This window comes from Pseudopipra pipra, chromosome 8 (assembly GCF_036250125.1).
Source record: "Pseudopipra pipra isolate bDixPip1 chromosome 8, bDixPip1.hap1, whole genome shotgun sequence".
In the NCBI taxonomy this organism is placed as follows: domain Eukaryota; kingdom Metazoa; phylum Chordata; class Aves; order Passeriformes; family Pipridae; genus Pseudopipra; species Pseudopipra pipra.
The window spans coordinates 16652051-16668687 of record NC_087556.1 but is presented as its reverse complement, the minus strand read 5'-3'; the positions used below and the strand labels follow the sequence as shown (position 1 = coordinate 16668687).

Genomic DNA, 16637 nt, shown 5'->3' with positions numbered 1-16637 from the left:
GTTGCATGTTAAGCCCACACTACTCTGATGATGGAGAACGTGGGAGAGGTTGGTTACAACTCGAGTTCAAGCATTGCTGCCTATTTAGTTAATAAATACAGCTCACCCACAAGCAGAACATCAGTGAGCCACAGCTCAAGGCTGCTGCTGAGGCTGGGATTTAGGCACAGCTGGGGAGCATGGAGCAGTCAGCAAGTAGGGACGACCACTGGTCTTACAAGGCACTGGTCTTACAAGACATGGATGGCTATGAATGATCCCATTGCAAGGCTCACCCTTACTTCTGCAGTCCCTTTTCTTGTGTGCCTTCATTTTCCTACCTTAACTTGTCATTTCACAGGTCTTTTCTTTCCAGGGTCCATGCGTCCAGACTATTAATCTTGTTTCTATCAGAGAGTAGTTCTTCAACCACATCATTACGCATCTCCTGGCAGTGAAGAAAGTGACACTGAAAGCTCCTTTACCCCAGGGTATGCAGGACTTCCAGAGAACTGTGGCACACTGCTGGGTCATCTTCCCCTCTCTGCAATCACAAAACCATCTCTAGCTTGTTCCTTACCTTAGATTAGGATAGGGAGTGACATCAGTAAATACCCATGTTCAGCAGCTGTAGATGAGTCTCTCTCCCCTCCCTGTCCAGGATGCTGTAAAGCAAAGGCGAGCAGTGCTTGTGATTGCAGCAAAGCCATGGCCAGGCTGCTCTTTGGCTTTTATATAAGGTAACCTGCAAAAGAGAAAGATGGGCTTGTGTCTGTGTGCTTTCTAAAGACACGCAAAATAGCCTGAGGCTTTTGTTGTCCTGGTAGTTTGGTTTTAGGATTGGCTTGTTTATAGTTTGGCTTCCTAAAATCATTGTGAGTGCAGCTGTGATGTTTATCTGTCTGCTGGGCCATCCGGTCACATCACCACAGTTTGAATCTGTTGCCCAATTTTGGCTCAGTTTGAGGTGGAGGTCTCAAAGAAGTTAAAACTCCTTGTGAAATACCAGTCTTTGGAGTGAGCCCAGTCCTGCACAGGCAGCATGCAGGAGCCAGACATGTGGAGGTGCACAGGGCGCTCTTGGGGTACTCGTGCATTACTGGACCCCAGGGAGCCCACCTAGGTAGCTCAGCTGTCGCCTTCCCTTGCTCTACTCCTTCAGGGACTTCCCTTACAGAAGGCACTCCCAAAAAATCCCAGCTAGCTATATTGCTACAGGGCTGGGAGATGTGACATGATCACCACAGAGCTTGCACAAATCCCTTGATTCAATGCTGTAGCCATACTTGCCCAGTCAGAGTGCAGCTACCACAGAAGTGAGGGTCTTAAAGCTTCTGACCTGAATCAGGGTTAAAAATGCACACATAAGCCCAACATCAACTGACATCCCTTCATACACATAGGCTGGCATTTGGGGTTTCTTGTCTGTGTGGTCTTCTCATCTGAGAGAGAGTCACAAAGACCCTTTGTAAACCAGTGGACTTGGGTGTACTCCTGCCCCACAGGTCTGCATGTATGCCACAGCAGCTGCACTCTGACCCCACATTACAGTGAGATCTGGGTGTAAACCAGCTTTGTCTCTGCTTTACACCTTGGTTTCAAAAAAGTCACAGCCAGCCTACGGCTCAGGAAGGAGAACCAGTGAGCTCAGGCCAAGTCACAAGCAGGATCCTCAGATGCAGAACAGTGGGGAAGCCCATGGCAAACACCTACAGCTCAGTATGGACACAGCCAAAGACAGCCACAGCAGGGCACTACTACAAAAGTACAGGAACAACCAGAATAGATTTTATTTAATAATTTGTACAAGGAACACAATAGTAATTCAATAATTCCATTTATTAATTGTCAAATAGTAATCCACTGCAATAAGAAACAAAAAATCAACACAAAAATAAGTTGCATTTTGTGTGGATGTGTGTGTGTGTGTGTGTGTGTGTGTAACTTAAACTGGCAAGAGCAAGAACCGAAAATTAACCTCTAAACAAGTATGTTATATACAATCAATATCAACATGTTATTATTTTGCTGGATAGATTAATTTGATGTTATCCAATCTTAGCAACAAGCCTAAATATTGCTGCAAATAACTGGAGGGCAAACCCAAAGCAGAACAACAAACCCATAAATAAGATGCAGGATTCAAGGTATCTCCTGCAGAAAAGAAACAGTAGTGCTTTGTGTCATATCTGAAAGCCTTTCATAATGAATATTTTGTGCTAAAACTCTTTATGTGAACATACATGGAACTCCATTGTTTAAATAAAAGTGGAAAAAAATCTCAACCTTTCACAACTGCCTTTTTTTCCCTCCCTTCACTCTATGTGTTTAAATTATTTTTCTATACAAGGTAAGTACATTGTCTGTACAAAGTTAAATATACATATTTACAGTCAAACTTCTGAGACACAGAGTCTTCTCTTCCACTGACCTAGGCGGAAGACAAGCCTACTTGATTTCAAACCCAGGAGCATGGCTAGTTTATCAAAACATTGCAAGTCGTGCTAACAGTTAGTTGTAGTTACTCTTAATAAATCTGTATAAAAGCATCAGCATAAAAATAGGCATTTTATATTATTAAATACGGCTTATGACAAAATAGCAATCTAACCCTTTGCTATTTGTACGGTAATTGTAGGAAGCAGAGTCTGATAGAACCGGTTTTGTTTATGCTTTTTCTTGATAACAAAATGTCTATCAAAAGAGTATTCATAGTGGATTTACAGGCAAGCATCCAGCCAAGCCACGTTATTTTTTTTCCTCAAGGAAATACGAATCTGTGTAACTGGTAGTAACTGCTGGGAACAGCTTTCAAAATTGATTAGACTTTTTTGTATGACTAAGAGGCAGCCAAAATGCATGTATTTATTTGAGACCTACCATCAACACTGTAACAAAAAGGAAAAAAAAAAGGCACCCTCAGTGATACGTTGCTCAGATTTATTAGAGCCTCTAAGATTTAATGCTGGGAAAGAAGCAAAATCTTCATCCTGAGGCATATACTGCAAAAAGTGTGTGATCCTTTAGGGCCAGCAATAGGGCACGAGGAGCAGAAAAAGTGAACAACCGTAGGACTCAAACCCAGGATTTGCTCTCACGGATGTTCTGTTTATTGGTTCTATTCTTTGTGCAGATAAATGTCAAAGCCAGGCTGCTTTCTCTTTAAAAACAAGGACTCAGTTCATTTTGATGCACACAATACACTCACACACACACACACCCTGCACAAAAGAAAAAACCCTGCAGAGACTGGTAATACATTATTAAAGGGTTTGGGATTTTTGCACATTTGCATTATACTTTATCTGACGTCTCTGGATTAAACCAGTCCCAAACTCTTTTTCCACACAGAGCTCTGCAGTTTAACTGTATCAGCTGTCCTCTGCCTCTGCTGGGTCTTAAGATGCATGACATGAAGTGGAAAGCAGAGCAAAGTGAATCTTCAGCAAGGCAGAAACTGGGCAGAAAGCCTGGCCTCTCTGAACCTTGCCAATGAACATGAGCGGCTGTGTACTGCCCCAAAGCACTATCCTACCTCAACACAAACAAAACCTATACCACATGCTTCCCTGAAGCCTTCTCAGAGGTAAGTACTCCGTACAAATTAAGATTATCATCAAAACTCTTGCCGAGGAAGGGAGAAGAATACACAAAGGCAGCACTGTAAACTAGAAACTGTCTCTTCTTCAGCAAACAAATCACACCCTGACTCCATGGAAGCAGGGCTACACATTCAACTCAATGCTGTACCACATAACCACATCCTCCTAACACATCTCATCTCTTGTCCATTACATTCATAAATTGTCTGTTTCTTCACTGTTAAAAAACATCATCTGGAAAACAATCCCATCACTGACATGGTGGGATCACTGTTATTTTACAGGTACAAAAGCTTCACGTAGTTGCCTGGGAAGGTGCCGAATTGCCTTGTTCTCCTGGATGTACCTGTTGCAGAATAAAACAAAAGGAATCCAGAGTAAGAGGGAGACATGCAAGGAAGGCTTAGGGGTTTAAAAAGGTGGAAGTGACAACCTCTTCTGCCTGCAGGCATTGATTTCTAATACTAAATAGGAGTCCTGATCAAAGAGCCTTTTGGTACAGACCAGATCACAATTAGTTCTGCTACTAATCATCTTTGGTCTTCCCTTTTAACAACAAATAAGCTGCTGGTGAAAGCTCTTAGGCCTATAGTCTAGAAGCCAAATTCCTATCAGTGTAAGTGAGCTAATCTCCCTTAAGAAGAGATAACAAGTCTAGATTTGCAGTGTTGAGATGGAGAACACTGTCCAGACTTGCACTCTTTGAAGGTAAAGGATTTTGCTAAACATACAGTTGAGTCTGTATTTTCAGGCACTGCAACTCCTACCCATGTGTTCCCTTCATCCCCTACTTGCCACTTTCTGTAACTTGTCATGGCTCCCTCAGCTCTGGAAATGCTACAGAAATCCAGTTTTCCTTGGTTCTCTCTGTTGCTCTGCCACCCGTGTAAGCAAGAAGGATCAGGAGGAAGAGGGGAATGGAGATACTGAGAAGATAAAAAAGGGAAAACTAGAGACCTAGCAAGGAAAACAAAGGTCCACCACCCTGCAGCTTAACTTTTATGTTCTTGGTGGGAAAAGATCAGAAACTGTGGGAAAGTTTGAATTGATTTTTTCACCATTTTGACCCCACAAATGAAAGCAGCTTCCAGACATCCTGCAAAACTGCTCATCCCAAAAAGCTCTGCTGACAGGCAAGTATCACACTCACCCACAAACCAGCCGTCATCACATTTCTCCATGACATCAACAATGTCACCGTCCCTCAGTTCCAGCTCATCGTCATTCTGAGGAGTATAGCTGTAGAGGGCTTGATAGCTAACTCTAAAACCAGAAAGACACTACATGTTAGCAACTGGATTTCTCTGACACCCCATCAGGAGGAGACGTTTCCCTTCCCCTGATTCCTACTATATGTTGTTCAATGCAGTCTGGACCTGCGTTTTCCTCTTGAGAGCTGGAACCCAACTGCATAGAGCTGGCTGTTGTCAAAGGGCCACAGTAGTAAAAACTGTCATGCCTGTACTGTGTGGGATATGTGGAGAGCTTCTGTTTCCTCTTTGCCATGTAGTTGTCTGCACAGACTGAAACAACCAGAGTCTTCCTAACATGTAGCACCTAGAGACCCTGTGAGTGCAGACACCCTATTGAATGCAAGCCAAAACCTAGATACATTCATTCCTGGCTACATGAGACATCTGTTCCCTTGCCCAGACACATAGGCAGGGCTGTGAGTAACCAAATGGCAGAGAAAAGGACTTTAGAAAAAGATACTGCCTACTCTACAACACTAAGTTTGCTGGATAAATCATGCCTGAGGAGGTATGGTGCAAACAAAACCCAAGGTTGAATCCTGCCCTGAGACACCACTTGCTCCAGAGGAACTCTGTATTAGAGAGGAGCCTTATGGAGTGGAAACAAACAAGTGGGCAAATTTGGGAAGGCTTTGGTCCTCTGCCTGTAGGAAGTGAAAATGGAGCTAATGTGAGACTTTCTGTTCTGCATAAAGGGAAGGCAAAGGCTCCTTTCATGAGCCAACTGCCAAGGAGTGTCAGTCCTCAGGACACAGTGCAGGCTACTGTTCTCAAAATCATGAGCAAAAGGCCCCACCAAGCTCAGTGGCAGCTCTACTGGACAGCTTTGAAAATCTCAGCCTTGGTCTCTCAGTCACCAGTTCACCTGCGAAACTGGCCAACAATGCACCAAGTGGCATCAGTGTTGGGACAGCTCACTGTACTGCGAGGAGCCAAGAACAGCAGTGAACACATTGAGCCACACCAATGAGTCAGGTGTAGCCAGTGGATATTAATTTGTCTCCAGCTTCAAGACACAAAAACACAGTCTCCGTAATAGAGACCCAGTCCTGGATCGTGAGGTCATTGTTTCAAGTGCTATACAGACATAAAGGTCACAGTTTGAAACTATCCATTATGATGGTATGTGGCTATTTTTGTTCTTTAAAGCAAAGCTGACGTTTCTGCATAATTCTAATTTAACTCCTGAATCACTGAAAACTCCCATACCTCCTTATCTTCACCATCAGTCAGAAATAAGGCCCTTGGAAGAGACGGGAACCAAAAGGACTTACATGTCTCGTGGTGTTTGACTTCGCTCAGGGCTGGCTCCTTGCTGCTGTGCTTGAGGTTGCTGAGAAATGATGAGAGATGGTTTATGGTCATTAGAGGTCACCTTGTGGCGAGAGTCAAGAGGCTGAGAAATAGTACTGCAGTAATGAACAGACTTTTCTGCAATGTTTATGATCTCATTGCAAACAGCTTCCTGCGTGGTAGGCAGCATTGACATCCAAGAACACCCAAAGGACAGTCAACAGGGGGAAGGGAGGGGAAAATATAGACAAGAAGAGATGGGACATTCCAGTTGCAGCACATAAGTCCAGTAAAAAAAAAAAAAAAAAAAAAAAGAGTTGTAGATCCACGTAAATATCCAGGTAGTGGAGTGCAGAAGGGATCCAGGTGTAAGCATGGAAAAACAGGCAAGATACAGAAGAATTCGGCATTTAGTTTAAAGATTTGTAACAAATACATATGCATATATTTTTAAAAGCAGCAGCATAAGAGGTTGCAATTAGTTATGCAGTGGCACCATTACAAATGCTATGAAGTCAGTTCAGAATGCAAGGTGAGGTGGGCTACTCCATTCATGCATTTAGCTTCATTTAACTTATACTCAGGGTCTGGCAGCACAATTAGCCCAACTTCTCATTGACTATGACAGTTTTTCTAATTGTTAAATTCCTTTTTTCTGTTGCAAACAAAACAGTATATGCAGATAGATAAATATGTACCTACTTTGCAACTAAAAATAGTGCTGGCATTTATCTCTACTGAGGTGTTACTGTCTGGGTGAAGAGTGTCTAGGACTACACATCTGAGTTAAACAGGGGCCTTACCACATAGCTCTTTTCAGACTCTGTGAGATCTGGTCCAGCTCTCAATGAATGGTGAGAAGGCTGTGTGATCACCAAGCAAATGATAAGGAAGACATTTTAGCAGATGTTACATTGGTCAGAATTAAAAAAAAAGTCAGTGGAGTGCAGACAAAAGAAAATGAAAAACTCTTCCCCTCCCCACCCCAACACCACACTTCTTAGACAGCAAGGTCCTTCATTTACTCAAGAGACATTGAGGCTACAGTAACACAACTGCACTGCAGCACACAAAATGCTGCAAAGAGAAAGATGACAGCAAAACAGAAGCTTAGAGCAGGGAATTGAAGTGGAATGTTATGGACACCGCTACAGCCAGAAATGGTACATAGTGTCATACTGCATTCCTGTAGGGGAAAAAGAACAAGGACAGGAACACATACTTGAGAGCATCAAAACTGAAAGGCCAAAAGCATGCTGAGAAAAATCTGCTGCTGTTTTTAGAAAAGTCCGCAATGACTTTGACGCGGAAGAGAACAGCAACTCGCTTTCTTAAAAAAAACCAGCTCAAGTCCTCAGAATGCCATTTAGCTCCATCAAAATCACTTCAGCCTGTACCAAGCAAGGATCTGAAATGTTCTGTTAATTCCCACAACTGGCAGAGGAGGCCCTGATTGGAGAACACATCTCCAAACACCACCACCAGTGAAACTGCTGGACTCTGCCCTGCCTCTCTCCCCAGTCACAACTCTTCACAGAGACTTGTCTGTGTCCCAGGGCACATCCAGGAAAATCAGGGTGTTTGAGGCCAGAGGTTTTATGAGGAAGGGGAACATCACTGAAAAAGTCACACAGGTATCCATAGCCTGGTTTTGCACACTTTTTGCATATTCATACACCCACTGAAAGCAAGGGGCATGCTGTGAGCAAATGGGATGTCTGAACTAGTGTACTGCCTGCAGTGCTACTTGGTAAAGTGGATTGGACAAGATACAGAGCATGGCCATCCTCTGTGATCATTCAACACAACTTTCAAACTAAATGTCAAAGGCCTAAATTGTTATGCTTTCTGTCCACCTCTTTATTCACTTCAACAGTGCCCTTCAGTAAAGGCTTGCTTTCTCATGGCATACCGAGACAGAGCAGAAGCTAGAGGTCTGTGATACCTTCAGCACCAGCATGCTCAGAGTTTGGAGAAGTGCAGGGTGATGAGCTCATCCCTGTCTAAGTCCTGTTCTCAAAGCTCCTCTGAACCACATCTTGGACCCCTGGAGCTGTGCCCACTGTTGTATTAAATAAAGCAAACTGTCTCTTTTCTCAACGACTGTGACCCATTCTAGGCCAATGCAGCCCCACAGCAACTTCTTTGTTGTCAGCTCTACTGTCTGGGGCTGGAATCTGGGATCACTGCCCTAAGAAGCATTGCTTTGTTACCATGTATATTTCTATAGAAAGAAAATTACATGTAACTTGAATGGACTAACTGCAGTGCAATTTGCATTCAAAGCATTTACTGGAGCCCGAAATTGTCACAGGATTTCTAGAAGTCCTTTCTGCCTGCCTATCAGCAGCCCTGAAAGGCAAATGGAAAAATTAGAAATTTAAAGTTAATATTGAGCAGATTAACTGGATATAGTGCATCAAATATGATGAGATCAGAGCTAACTCAGGTGGTTAAGTAGCTGGGGAAATCAATTTCCAGGCTGAGGCAGCAGTAAGAATGATTTTTTTTTTCTTTTATTCAAGAAAGTGCCTCTTGGCTCCATACTAATAAATTGACTGCTGTAATTGCTCCATGAGCTCCTAAGACCACATGGTCCATTTCCCATTGATTACTTGAGACCTTCCTGACCCGCTTTTCCTCCTGTAAGCATTAATAACTATGAATTAAATTAGTTATTTGAAAGCTAAAAAATTGACACTACCTCTGAATGCTCCATGGTGCAAGCTTGTATGTGTATTACCAGGAGGTGCAGCCTACCAGCAACAGAACTCTGGCCACTTTCCCTTTCCTGGCAGGATCCTCATAGGGACTTCTATGAGGCAGCTGGGCAGGAGCAAAGGCCAAGCAGTTCCCTGCCCTCCTAGCAGCTTCCAGTTCCTGACAAGACACATGACTAAGTGGATCCCTCTGGTCTCTGCTCCAGAGATCCAGGCAGCTCCTACCAAAGCACTAACTCCCAGGGCTCCAGCAGAGCCCTGCAGTGAGGTGATGAAACACCCTACAGTCAGCAACTATGCAGTATTAGCCAAACAGGATGAAAAACCACCAGATCAAACACTATAATTTTAGGCTGTAAATGTACCACCTCACTGCTTTAAACAAGTGACCTTGATAGCATGATCTAGATGGCTTTTGTTTTTTTTTTTTTAATCAACGAAACAAACCCTACACTATTCTAACAGGGAGATAATAGATTAAAGGGAGAAAAAAAGTGTTATAGGTCTAAATGCTCTTCAAAGACAGTTTCAGAAAGCCTATATACTACCTACATTGGTGGCTCCTTGTGCCACAGGTGGCTGAGGAATCAGCAAGTGTGGGGCACAGCTCCACAGTATAAAACACAGAGGTTCCCCAAAAAGAGTGAGCCAGCCCTGCTACTGCTGGAGCTAGACAGAGGGCCCTAAAAGTGACCAAGTACTCACAACCCACGAGGACACCTCAACTCCTACCCCCTCAGCCACGCTTACTCTTTGTAAAGACTAAGTGAATAAACTTAACTGAGTGCTTAAGGCTCTCTGTCTCCATGTCTACAGACTAGGTATACAAAGGTGCAGTACAGTCAGTCCTAAAACACAGCTGGCCACTGTTTCCACCTCATATAGTGTTTGAGGATGGGTCTAAAGAGCACCACAAGTTTGTAAAACTACCAGAAAAAGGTTCTACATTAAGAGCCTAGAAAAGCTCTAAGGCAGGTTTTAAATATTAGGAAGAAAGATGCTGGAACTACTCAACAGTGCTCTCCCTGCTCCTAGACAGGTCAAGTAGCATCAAGTAGCATCTGTTGCAGGTCTCATTTACATGTCTTCTTTCATCCATTTCAGGTGGAAGTTAAAGGACTACATGACCAAAGAAAAAGTTAAACAGAACAGACTGACAGATAGACAAGACAGACAGAAAAATTGTTATCCCCTCAGAGAAGGGCAAACATCAGCAGTGATGCTCCCACACATGAATGGAGAACCATGAGCAAGGAGGCCTCTCCAGCCCAGGCAAAAGAAAAAAGAAAAACCTCTGCACACACCAAGCCCCAGCTTTGGTGAAAGCAAATGGAAAGCTGGCTGAAGAGCTCTCACAAAGGACACTGAAAAGGCTGCAGAGTGGAGCAGCCTGACCTGAAGGCTGCCACAGTCAGTGGAAAGAGTCCCCAGCCCCTGGATCAGAAGCTAAAGGCTGTGTCTACAGCAGAAAAATGCATTTCCCATGAAAGCAGGTACCAACGCCTGCTGCAGGCTGGGCAGCTCTGCCTTGGACAGTAAGCACTCAGCAGAAACACTGCTGTGCTGAATCTGTGGAGCAACAGAAAACCACTGGAGGGGGGATTAAAGTTTACCTTGGATATGGTGCAAAGTAATGAACATGCTAAGGAAGGGTAGTTGGTCTGTACTGGGGAACATGGGGGTCTGAACATATGCCTCATATGCTCTCCTCTCTACTGGCCAAAACCAGGTGAAATTACTCAACACTCTGCCTGAGTGGTTCTGTACAAGTGCAAAGGAGCAGAGAGGTCCCCACTAACAACCCTCATGCTGCCAGGTGATACAGGGACCTTTGGCCAGTCACTCTTGCCTTCCCCACCCCACAGCCACAGTCCAGCCCCAGGGCTGAAGCTGTTGCACTGATCACACTGTGCTAGCACCACTGCTAATAAGTGTGCTAATAAGACCTCAAAGTAAAACAGGAATTAAACTAGAAAATTCTTGTGGGTCCCCTGAAATAAACTGATCTGACAGATTACATTATTCCTTAATATCATGTTTTTCCAGAATATTGAAATAAATTATCTGTAAGTTATACTTGGAATATCTTTCACATGCTGTGAAAGTGGTGGGGTGGTTCCTTTTTCTTTTTAGTTTCAACTAAAAGCAAACAAAAGGAAACTTCAGAGTACCTCAAAGAGCCATTGCAATTTATATTTTCACTTAACAGAACAGGCAAGAACACAGTCCTAACACCAGTGCTGTACCAAAAGGGGTCTTAAACTTGCAAATAATCCTCAGTCAGAATTTTATAACTGGAGAGGCTCTCTATAATGAGAGAGAAAACTAAAATTCAAAATCGTAAAGTACCAGGGATGGACAGTAATGGAAACAAAACTCAAATGTAATGGCTCATTTCCATGTCTGCTAAGTGCTTTTCTCATTCAATTAAAATCAATCAAGAGGTACAGATTTTTGAAAAGCCTCCAGGGTACTACCTGAAGTTCTGCTGAAGCCATCAGCCTCTGTATGGGTCACACAGATAATAAGAAGTCATTTGCACATATAAATACCACTCCTGCTCCCTAAACAACTGTAGATCCAGAGCTGGAAAGGAGGTCAAAACTACTGGGTAATGTCACACACAGTTTTAACTTGACACTGACAATGCTCTGATTGTCAAGGCATATAAAACATAAATATTGACTTGACATTGACTCCAGAAAAAGGCCACAGGGTCCTATTACAACCAGGTGCAACACCCAAAATAGAACTGTGTGCTAACCATCCCTTGGGAGAAACATCTTTCTCTAAATGCAGCTCTTTCGGATCACATACATCTAATGTAAGCACCCGCAGGACCAAGCAGATCAGGGGTCAGGAGAAAGGCCAACATAGGAAACTTATGTGGATTTTTAACATGAAGCAGAACAGGTATCCTATTGGATGCAGATATTGAAACTGAAAGGGAAGCAGGAAGTGGTTGTTCAGTAAAAAGTTGCGCAAGCTCACAATTGGAGGAAAATCAGTAAAGGTAACAGGAAAATGTCAGGGTTAAAGGTGTATCTCTCATAAACTGATCGAGAAAATAAGGAACATTGGCAACTGCTTCCCACACTCATCCTACCAAGCAGCCTGATTGGTTCACTGATCAAGCCAAAGATTGCTTCCCCAATACCCATCACTACAAACAGTCCAGTTTTTGCTAATTGTGAGCTTTCTGTTTCAAATATTGCCATCTTGTGGAAGCTGCCTGGAAAGACTGATGAGGCACCAGCAGCTGCGAGCACCACTCATTCCCAGACCCTGGACACCCCAGCCACACAGTGCTGAAGCTGAGCTATGCTGCACAGACCCTACTGCATCCCTCTTTAAAAACATTTGTAGCTCTCAGCAATAGAGCTCAGAACCTCTGAATCCTACCTGGGAAGACCAGAACAGACCCTTAACATTGTGGATACCAAGTTGTGTATGCCTTATCCCCAGCTCTGAGATGCTCAAATCCTGAATCCTGATCTCAGGTGGTTAAACAATACTTGAACCAAAATATCTCATGCTATGTCTTTCCTGCTAAGGAGGCCACCAGCACTACTTTATAAAGCAACCAAGATGTAGGAACTCAAGGTCAGAACTAAGTAAGCCCCGAGTTAATCTTTTGGAGGAACAGAAAAGCAGATCCTCAGCTGGTACAAATGGACAGAAACCTGGACTTGAGCTATGTGGATTTGCACCAGCTGAAGATTTTGTCCATATCTGCTCTTCTGCACAGTCTGGAAGTAATTTTTTTTTTTTTTTTTTAAATAAAAATTCTAAATTAGAGGAAAATTATCTCACGAACAGCTAAATAAGCATATGACAAAACAATGGCATGGCACGGAAACAACTCTAATTAATGGAACAGTAATCAGCAAAGATGATTACCTGTGGCTTATTGACTCTGCGTGTAAGTCTGGGAGGTGGCTGTGTTGTGACAGTAGAGGAAGAGAGAGTAGAGGAAGTAAGAGAAGCAGATGAAGAGAATACTTTTGAGTCTGCAGTCTTTTGAAGAAAAGAAAATTTGGTCAGCTTGGCACACACTCTCTTATCACAATCACTGCTAGTGATAAGAGCATCTACTATCCAGTAAATCTGAAGCACACACAGCAACAGTTACTCCATGCAAGGGCAAGTGCAGCTTCCAGTTGGTTTGTCTGAGCTGACCACCTCATTCTGTTTTAAACATGCAGGTTATGTCTGTAAAAAATGCTACTAAAACATATCTAGATGGTAAACAGTACAGTCTTTACACAGCTCTCCGTACACTTCTGGTTATGATTCAAGCAGAAATCAAATTATTTGTCATAAGATTTCCCAGTGTGAAACATGTCATCTTGGAAACCCTAGTTTCTCATTATTTAGTGTTGTCTAGATGGGGTATGTCATGGAGGCTTTCGCAGTCCATCCAAGACAGTATTTATAATTCTATGATTTTGAGCTCTCCAAAGTTCCACTCATGGGGGTGCTGTAATGTACTTGGGCTGGCTGTAGCCCACAATGGACCCCAAGTCAACCGAGAGCTGCAAGGAGAGGATATCTCCTATACCAAGACTGAGGGCAGAAGATAGGTTGTAGAAGTTATGGAGAGTTTCACATGTATCCTCTCATTGTAACATACAGCTATATAACTAAAAACTCTTGGGCAAAAGTATCACTAGGTCTAATTCCCATTTGTGGGAATTGTGGCTACAGCCTTTCACATTATTTTAGAAATGCAAAGGTAATAAATTCCACTCAATGCAGAGATAACAATCAAGACTCCCTTAGTCAGGCACATCCCAGACTAAGGTTCACTAAATCATAGGCTGCAGGACCAAAAGGGGACAGCTTTTGTGATTCTAGGAGCCAGGCTGATGTTTACAAGGCTTTTCAGCCCTTGGATTTAGAAGGAACAAATAAATTCTATAACCAAAGATGATCCACTGCACACTGGAAACATCTCTGAATAGCAAGGAATTGTCTGTATTCTACACAGTGAGGTATGCGGGCATGAGGCCTGTGTCATACTTTGATCTGACACATTTGGTAACAGCCACTGTCTGGGACAATCACTTCATTAGATGTGACTGATTGTGTCAGTCCTGTGTTATTATCCGTTCTAAAGTAATTTGCACTACACTGCTCTTGAGCCCTCTTGTAAAACTTTTTGATCTGCTATCAAGTGAATGCCACTGGTGACCCCTGGAAGACAGCCTTAGGATCATCAAAATGACATGTGGCAGCCACTGGCTCTGCCTGGCCAGCAGAGCAGCACAAACCTCAACACGTCAGTTAAATAAAAATCAGCAGTCCAGAGCAGCACACACACATGCAGGAGAAGTACCTTCTTTTCCCCGCTTTGAAACTTTCCCAGATCACCTTTCCTCACATCTTTTTTCTCTGTTTTACCTCCCTGAACAATAGCCATTAGCTCCTGACACAACTGGTTGTCCTCAGAGGAACCCACAGGTCTCTTTTCTGGGCTCGCACGCATGTCTAGTTGGGATGGTTTCAGGCAGCGCTCGACAGAGATCTTGGGAACAGCATGAGCACTCTGCTCGGGGTTGCTGCTGCCCTCTCTAGTCTTTTGGAACCAGGCTTGGCTGCCAGTGGTGTCCCGCTGCTCTGCCAGGATGCTTTCGGGGCTCTCCACTGCCCAGCGAGAGGAGCTAGAGTAGGTCACGCTGGGAGGAGGGGAGTCAACAAACTTTTCTTCGCTTTGTGGAGTGGCCTGAGAGAAACTGTGGGCAGAGGACTGAGGTCTAGATGAGTAAGAGGGCAATGGGGATTTAATGGACCTGGGAGTCGAGGAGCCAGAGAGATGAGAATGGTGGAGGCTGACTGTGGGGGAAGGGCTGGCTGCAGCAGAAGGCGAGAGATAGTCAGTGTGAGAGAGGGAAGCTTCAGGCGGAGGAGGCAGTGGAGGAGTTATGGCAGGAGTGGTGCTGGGAGACACTCCCACGGTCAGAGCAATCCACTCAGAGGTGACCGCCTGCACCTCTGGAGATAGGGCGCGGCGCGCGAAAGGCAAAGGCGGAGGAGTTGGTGTATGGAGCAGCTCAGAGCTGGGAGACTTGAAAGAGACAAAAGCAGGAGAGAAAAAGAAAGAAATGAACAAAAAAATAATAAAGGAAATACAAAACTGAGCACAAGTAAAAGGAGAGAGAGCGAGTGTAGAGAGAAGCAGATCTGTGACCACGTGCGTAAGTTTTCTATGGTGCATCCTGTTGGAGAACATGCTGTTCACAGCTACCCCAACCACAGGGTTCAGTCTGTATCTATGCTGCTAATACCCCTCTCCAGACTTTGCAGGGATCCCAGACACAAAACATCTTGTGGAAGACCTCTGACTTCATACCATATGCCCTAAGTTCCTCAGGGAGCAGCTGAAGCCACCATCCATGATGGCAGAATGCAGCATTTGTCTGGCCTGGCAGCAATAGCTGGGGGCCCATAACTCACACTGCAGACCCAGCCAGAATTCACTGCTGCAGTGAATTTTGACTTCATCCAACTCTAGTATGAGCAATGCCTTCTCCTCAAGAAACTTGTATTGCGGAAGCTGTGCAGGAGAAAGGGATCACAAAAGCCACCTGTGGCTATTTGCTCTTTAGGTGATTAAAACACATCCTATGTTTATAAGGGCAGAACATATACAAGTCTTGCCCTGACCGGTGACATCAGTGAGAACAGCTACATTAGCACTGGTCAGAGTAGTTCTCAGTCCTCTGCCAAGTCAGGCAAAAAAGCAGGGAGAGAATTGATTTACTAGGGGAGGAATCGAAAGAATAGCAAAGCAAACCAAAAAAAGGTGGATATGATCCCTTCCATCAGAAGCTTGCAGAGAGCTTGTGGCAGATAGGCCACAGCTATGGAGAGGCTGCCAAGCTCAAACAGAAAAGCTCAGCCGAGGTCCACTTTCACAGGCAATTCCAAACAAGCAACAAGTTTTTCCTCTTTATACAGTGGCTAAGACTAAAGCCACTCCTTTTCAGGAAGATCCAGACAGACAACAGGCATGAGTCATGGCATTTTTTTCCCCATCCATCTTGTATTGTATATCCTTTCCTCCCAGTCCCAGTTCTTCACTTATATTCCTTACAGTCTTAACCTCAGAATGACCTTGCCTTAGTCCCACAGGTGAGAGGGGGATGCACCAGAACCTCATGGCCATGACCCAGGTATGCATACTGACCTTCTAACTTAAGTATTTGCAGGATGGGAGCAAAACAAAGGGATTTAGAGACTCAGTGCCTCCCTGATAAATTTTCCACAGTAAACATTCTGGGATCCCCATACCTGCTGCCATTTTGATTTCTGCTTTGAATTACAGTATGATTTATAGTGAATCTAATATTCATGGCAAATGCCAGACTGACCTGCTCTCAAAACCTGAGTTCATTTAGCACCCATTTCAAACAATACAGGCTCCTCTCCTGACCCTGTCTCTCAAAATCTTGGTCACAAGCTGGAACAGATAGGGGCAAGTATACAGCTTAATTCAAGCTGTCTGGGATCAACATAATGACCATAGCAGTCTGTGACACCCTTTTAACAGTCATAATATGAAATTCACTTATCACAGTGAAGGTCTGTAAAGTGTAAACGCACACTTAGGAGAGGCTGGATCACCAATTCATTCCATCTCTGGCAGTGAAATTTAATCCCATGGCTGTGAACTGCAGCACTTTCAACCTGGACTGCATTGAAGCTACAGATCAGAGGTAAAAAGCTGGGTCTCCAAGTCCCCAAATGATCCACTCATTAACCCTTCTGGTAATGAAACATGACCTTTT

The 16637-nt window shown here is 43.9% G+C and overlaps 1 protein-coding gene across 50 annotated transcripts in view; it reads right to left on the bottom strand.

The window, feature by feature from the left end:
• Positions 1-1799: 1799 nt before the first annotated feature.
• SORBS1 (sorbin and SH3 domain containing 1) overlaps positions 1800-16637 on the bottom strand; it is a 167222-nt gene continuing 152384 nt past the window's right edge. For 37 of the 50 annotated variants that reach the window (XM_064663717.1, XM_064663718.1, XM_064663720.1 and 34 more), the window contains 6 exons: positions 14186-14914; positions 12748-12864; positions 6931-6990; positions 6109-6299; positions 4732-4844; positions 1800-3927 (listed from right to left, as the gene is read on the bottom strand). In XM_064663717.1, the coding sequence (XP_064519787.1) occupies positions 3860-3927; positions 4732-4844; positions 6109-6299; positions 6931-6990; positions 12748-12864; positions 14186-14914 (1278 nt within the window). In that variant the 3' untranslated portion in view covers positions 1800-3859. The remainder of the gene's footprint in view (positions 3928-4731; positions 4845-6108; positions 6300-6930; positions 6991-12747; positions 12865-14185; positions 14915-16637) is intronic. The other 13 variants (XM_064663714.1, XM_064663753.1, XM_064663709.1 and 10 more) reach the window with 12 other exon arrangements.